At 36.2% G+C, this 6,148-nt stretch overlaps 2 protein-coding genes across 2 annotated transcripts; one reads left to right on the top strand and one right to left on the bottom strand.

Moving 5' to 3' along the window:
* The first annotated feature begins 349 nt into the window (after nucleotides 1-349).
* Nucleotides 350-2,253, top strand: LOC143572763 (UPF0481 protein At3g47200-like). The gene is made up of 3 exons (XM_077057827.1): nucleotides 350-586; nucleotides 772-852; nucleotides 938-2,253. Exons 1-3 carry the CDS (start codon nucleotides 350-352, stop codon nucleotides 2,147-2,149), a joined length of 1,530 nt encoding a protein of 509 aa, XP_076913942.1. The 3' UTR covers nucleotides 2,150-2,253.
* Nucleotides 2,254-3,458: 1,205 nt separating this feature from the next.
* On the bottom strand, nucleotides 3,459-5,343 carry LOC143572764 (uncharacterized). The gene is made up of 2 exons (XM_077057828.1): nucleotides 5,193-5,343; nucleotides 3,459-4,260 (listed from the first exon to the last, which is right to left on the bottom strand). Exons 1-2 carry the CDS (start codon nucleotides 5,340-5,342, stop codon nucleotides 3,628-3,630), a joined length of 783 nt encoding a protein of 260 aa, XP_076913943.1. The 5' UTR covers nucleotide 5,343; the 3' UTR covers nucleotides 3,459-3,627.
* Between the last annotated feature and the right edge of the window lie 805 nt (nucleotides 5,344-6,148).

Below are 6,148 nucleotides of genomic sequence, written 5' to 3'. Positions count from 1 at the left end.
GCGTATAGGCCATATTCACCTCTCCGACAGTTTTGTTTAAGTTCTTTTTGTAAACTTGAGAATTTTTCGAGTTAAATAATTCCAAATTTTGGCCGGTATCGCAGAAATCAGATTCTTTTGGATTACTATTAAAGCTGAGAGATTCTATATGGGGTTTATTTAAAATATCTAGAACTTGAGGGTTAATAAATTTATGATCACAAATGCAAGGGTTTGAAGTAATAACCTCAAACCTGTTACCTCCATTATCGCCGCTTAACCCATCTGCGGTGGTGAACTGATCAATTGATTCCTCAAGCTGGTCGCCGATGTCGATGTTGTTGTGTCTTTCACCGATTAAGCCAAATCTATGTCTCTCACCGATGTTTCGTTGGTCGCCGTCGTTTATGGTGGCTTAGAGCCGCCAACAGTGGCTGCTACCTTCCATTTATGTTTGTGGTTTTGTGGTTTTATGGTGGTTTCAGAGCCTGGTTCGGCCATTGCTATTTGGGTTGTAAGGTTTTTGAGGTCACGTGACAAGTTACCGCCTGAGTCAGACATGGAAACTTGTACACGGTTTGATTGGTTGGTTTATTTTGGCACCGAGGTATATGACGAGCAGCAAGATCCTATGATCGCTAATATTGCTCTGATACCATAATAGTTATGATAATCATAAGACTAAGGAGAAGAAAATGAATTGAAGACACTTTTATATTATTGAGTTTCTATGTGTATACAAAGAGAATTAGATAACAATTTAAAAACTATGTCTTGATTTGCCTTTACAAGGAAAAAGGTGCACCAAATGGAAAGATGAAAAAGTATCCCGTGAATTGTGCTTCCAACGGTCAAGAATTCCTTGTAAACAAGGTTTGCCAGAATCTCTTATATTTGGGAATGATGAAATAATTGATCCCCTTTGATATCATATGTTCTTTGTTATTATTTTCTAACACCCGCAGTCGTTGCACTTGGCCCGTACCACCATAACCAACCCGAACTCGCCCAAGCCGAGAACTACAAGCACATAACCCTAGAAGAGTTCCGTGCGGGCTGCCGTAAAACCATTGGTTACTTATACAACAAGGTGTCTGAGGTGGTTGATGATGCCAGAAAGTGCTATATCGATGGCTCTACAGATGGTTACAACGATGAGGAGTTTACTCGGATGATGTTGCTCGACGCTTGCTTTGTTTTGTTCTTCATAGAGTGCATATCGGTTACAAACCAATTGAAGTTGATAGGTAACGAGCATTTGGGTGCATTAGGGGTAGCTAAGGTAACCCGTGACATTTTCTTGCTAGAGAACCAAATCCCGTTTTTGGTACTCGAAGTCTTGTTGGATATGAGATTCAACGATAAAGGTGAAAATCTTCTAAACGGATTCTTTAACTACTTAAACTATGGGGAGGTGATCATTAGGAGGGATGATAAGGTGCTCGGAACCAGTACTAGACGACCACTTCATCTTCTCGAGTTTTACAGGTCTTATTTCATTTCAATTTCGGCCTCTTTCAGTTCCACTATTTATAGCCTGTGGAGTGGAGGGAGTTTTGCGATCAGTTCAAAAGAAAATGATAATGTACAGCCAAATGGACCGTTTGCTTCAATAACGGAACTCAAAGCCAAAGGGATTTTCTTGAAACGATCTTCCAACTACGACGACATTAAATTTGTGTCACATTGTTGCTATGGTGAGCTTGAGCTTGCGGGTAGAGCAGTCTCCTCAAATAGCAAAGCTATATACATGAACATGATCGCGTATGAGATGTGTGCGCATAACCCCAACGACTTTAGGATTTCGACCTACATTCGAGTAATGAAATCGTTGGTTATTCAGCGTGAAGATGTGACAGAGTTGAAGAGAAAAAACATATTGCGACATAGTCTTTGTAGTGATGAAGAAGTGGTGAAGATGTACAATGAGATTGAAGCGCCAGAGAATAATCTTTACATGCTTAATCAGCTCCGGCAAGGGATCGAGGAGCACTGCAATAGAAAGTTTAAGACTTGGGCGGGGGAGCTGGTTTCATTGTACTTTAGTAGTCCATGGAAGATGGTGGCTTTGCTGGTGGCTACTGCTATTCTCTTTACTACTTTCCTGCAAACTTACTTCACCATCAGCCCACTTCCGGATGCCTCCAATCCTCTACCAAAACACGCCTAAGCTACTTTTCACCACCCAAATGGTAAGCAGTTCATTTTCAGATGAATCATGGCATTTTTTTTAATTGTTTTAACTTGGATTTCTTTGTACATTTATATTTCAGAAGGTGAACATTTGCCAATAATCGTCCCGGCTGTTCAAAAGGGGGTTGCGGCGCAGCTTGTTGCCCGTTTGCCTGCCACTTTATTGTAATCGTTTTATAGTAAATTATATAAAACTTCGATTGTGATTTTTATAAAAGTGTAACAAATAAATATTAACTTAGATGTATGAGACATACTGATTTTTATCTTCAATTAGCTTACATTACAAGTAATATAAATGGAGTCTCTAATTTCTTTATAAAATGGGAGAACTTATAAACGTTAAACGATAAAACACATAGTTACTACTTTTTGCTTCCCTCCACAACTTCATTGGTCTTGTGAAAATCATGGACCAAGTGCAATGATAATAGTAATTTGAATCAACAGATTATGGATACATAGATCATTTTAGCTCAAAATAAGATCCAACTGAGTGTTCACATCTAAAATTGATCTAACTGAAACAAAAAAAGATGTCATTATTGTTAACTAAAGATTAGAAATCCTATTTGCATCCATGCTAGGTACTGCCAAACAACTGAACATACATAGTTACCAAAATACAGCAAGTGAAAAGGGATAATTGAGTGGAGAGTTAGAGCACTGTCAAGAACGAAAAAACCATTTAAACCTTATACCTAAACTATACTTCTTTTTTAAATATATGGGCGTGAAATTAAAATCAAATTACCTTTTTGCAAGCTTTTGTTTCTACAGATCTGGAGGCGCCCCGTCAAAAACATAGCTATAGAGATGGAAACATGTATGATTGCATGAATGCAAAAGTACTTCACTTTCATGTTCCTAGGATGTGTGTGTTGCTGGATTATTACTTCGGCTATAACCTCATATAAGATTACCGAATCATTAAACTCATAAAAATTAGCATTACCATGAACCTGAACTATGAATAAAATATCAAAGACAAAATCAAGTGGTTTTGCCATAAATCATACTTATATATGATCTTCATGGTCTATAAAAAGCTAAGTATGCAATTAGAAACTTCGTAAAGAAAATCTAACTGGAACTAGTGTGACATTCGATATTTAGATAATAAGGATGATATGTGATCAAATAATCTTCCACACACAACACAGGACAAGGCATACATATGCAAAGCAAGCAGTTATCCAAGCAAGATGTATTTATACTCGTTATTTGATCAAATCATTCAGCAAATTGCACATTGTGTTTATTATTTATTGTTTAAAGCCCAAAAGTTACAAAATCATTACACTCTTGCAATTACACATATATAATGACTACTATCATACCATGTTCCATGTTTTATTCATCGTTAACGATATGAAAAGAAGCTGATTGTTGGTACACACAGCAATCACCCTTCACTAATTATGGTTCATATTACAAATTTAACACATGCCCTGTTCATCCAACTTTCCCAATCCTTAAATAAACCGGATACGTGAGGCACTTTTCGCCATTATCATCTTCTTTCCAAGCATTTCTAAACTCCTCGATCACACCATCATTCAACAACTCCACACCCTTCTCTTTAGCTGTTTGGTACGCTGACCACGACCTAATATACGTACAGAACTCATTCAAATTCATCACCTGCTTTGTTTCAAACTCAAACGGGCCAGGGTTATCACATCCATCCACCGGTTCAAAAGGAAATTTGACACTGGTATACTTGTCATCCACCAATCCGCGTTCTGGTTCCCAATAAGGTTTAGATTCCGAGTAAAATTTTTGGAACACAGGATCGAACTGGTCGTCTATTTTTGGAATAGTGTAGCACCATGCTGCGATTACACCGTTCGGTTTCTTCAGTATCCATTTGACTTGATTGTAGAAGGCGTCGTTATCAAACCAATGGAGCGCTTGGGCTACTGTAACCAAATCGACACTTGATTCTGTCCCGATCTTTTCTTCTAGCTCAGACCTTGAAATATTGGCGGAAGTACATTCGTAACGAACATTCGGGAGCTTTGGAGCGAAATCTAGTTGCGATTTGCTTGTATCGGTGCCAATTACGGTTTTGAATATGCTCGAAAGCTATGAGGAGCACGCACAATAGATCACAAAATTCAGTTGCTTGTAAATAAATAGGGATGAGCATTTTATTTAACCGAATACTATATAGTGCCATACTCGACTCAACAGTCAACATGAGCTAGTGTCATTCGTTTTTCATGTTTTTGGTTTTGGTATTTTCAATGATAAATGTACGCATTGGTACCGAACTGAAAAATTTGGTACCGTATTCGATTATAAATTCACTCGGGTTGGGTTTCTCTAACTTTTGGTACGATACCGGTTCAGCACCTGTACCGTACCAAACTATGTTCGTTTTCCATCTTTTTACAGTTTTGGTACCATTCGGTTTCAGTTATTTTTGTCATTTTTTATACTGGGACCCACCGATGTCAAGGTGAGAAAATCAATACGCTATTCGATTTATACTCTCGTTTTAATATGGTATTGTGCTGGGGATAAATAGGTGGAGTTTTAGTAATCCAAATTATTAATAATTGCATAGAATACTTTGTGATAGAGTGGGGAAAGTTTCATGTGATAGAGTGGGGAAAGTTTCATAATGGTGAGAATCAAGTAGTATAATTATATTTACAAATAGTGTGTAATTACATCGTACTACACTATGTTGTATATATAATTGCACCACTTGATTCTCAAATTTAACATGTTAATTTTATTTATATTTGATCCAAAGCTCTGATAGAGTAAGGTGCTTGGATCAATACAAAATTGAATTAATGCGGGTGTGTTTATTTTTGAACTATAGTAGTTATAAGTTATAACTATATTAATTTATTTTCTATAACAAAATTACTTCATTTCAAAACTGTAATATAAATTATATTAATTATTTATATGTTTAGTAGGTTAATTTTATTTGTACGGATCTAACCAAAAGTGAGAGAATTAGAAATTAACGGCGGTGAGGTGGTTTTGATTGAATAACTTACGGAGGTGGCGGCCTGACCGCTGCCAGTGCCGACGTCCCAAACGACGTCGTGGGTGGGGGTCTTGGAGGCGATGAAATCAAAGAGTTGTTGTGGATAGCTTGGTCGTGTCTTCCAGTATTGCTTTGCTTGCTTCAAGAACAGATCAGCCATAGTTAATTAGGAAATTGGGTTATCTCCTCGTGTATCTTTGTCAGCCGCCTCAAATTGAATTTTATGATATTTTAGAATTTATAGACACATAAATTATAGTCGTGAAGATACACAAATTGATCTTTTCTTTGATATCGATAAAACAAACATTACCTTGTCGCCATTCAAAAAAGTACTTTGTATATAAAGAAAATATGGGTATATGAGTTGTCGTTCAAAGAAATTTAATATACGTATAAAGAACGGTAATTTTTTATTGCTGACTCAAGTTTAGCTTTTACTTTTTGCAACCGCTTGAAGCCTAGCCTTCACTTGATGATCGGCTAAGAATAATATTTACCCATGGTTTACACATGTGTTATTTTTATTGGTTGTTTTTATAGAACCCATTAGGTTTTTTATGTCTATTGAAACCAATGTTTTAAAAACCGGTATTTTACTTGTATTGGATTAGGCTAAAAAATGGTACAATTGGTTAAACCGGGTTATACCGGAAGTTTCAACCGGTTAAATAGTTTACCTTTTAATTTCTTATAAATGTAACTTAATTCAAAAATAACCTAAAAGTAAATGTGTCCATAACAAAAAATAATCAAAAGTTAATCCATGTTAAAAAAATAATGCAAAAGTATTCAGTTTTTTTAAAAAATAGTCATAAAGTTTACACGTGTGAATGTTAATTGTTGGGTTAAAAGTAATTTTGAAAAAATATGTGCCGCAAATATAAAAAACTTCTCAGACATAAAACCGGTTTTCCGGTAAAAATTGGTATTTTAGACAAAAACCGCTGGTACGTTGTTCTAGAA

Source organism: Bidens hawaiensis, unplaced genomic scaffold, assembly GCF_021521415.1.
Source record: "Bidens hawaiensis isolate Kalapana, Puna unplaced genomic scaffold, B.hawaiensis_p1.1 tig00026006_1, whole genome shotgun sequence".
Classification (NCBI taxonomy): Eukaryota; Viridiplantae; Streptophyta; class Magnoliopsida; order Asterales; family Asteraceae; genus Bidens; species Bidens hawaiensis.
The sequence above is the reverse complement of the archived record's forward strand: the minus strand, read 5'-3'. Positions and strand labels throughout refer to the sequence as shown.

Bases quoted from the DNA above. Each gene is read 5' to 3' on its own strand.
- LOC143572763 (XM_077057827.1), top strand. From the start codon at position 350: ATGTCTCTCACCGATGTTTCGTTGGTCGCCGTCGTTTATGGTGGCTTA. The intron at 587-771 runs GTATATGACGAG...TGCCTTTACAAG, and splicing joins TGGTTTATTTTGGCACCGAG to GAAAAAGGTGCACCAAATGG. The intron at 853-937 runs GTTTGCCAGAAT...TATTTTCTAACA, and splicing joins AAGAATTCCTTGTAAACAAG to CCCGCAGTCGTTGCACTTGG.
- LOC143572764 (XM_077057828.1), bottom strand. From the start codon at position 5,342: ATGGCTGATCTGTTCTTGAAGCAAGCAAAGCAATACTGGAAGACACGA. The intron at 4,261-5,192 runs GTAAGTTATTCA...TGCTCCTCATAG, and splicing joins GCGGTCAGGCCGCCACCTCC to CTTTCGAGCATATTCAAAAC.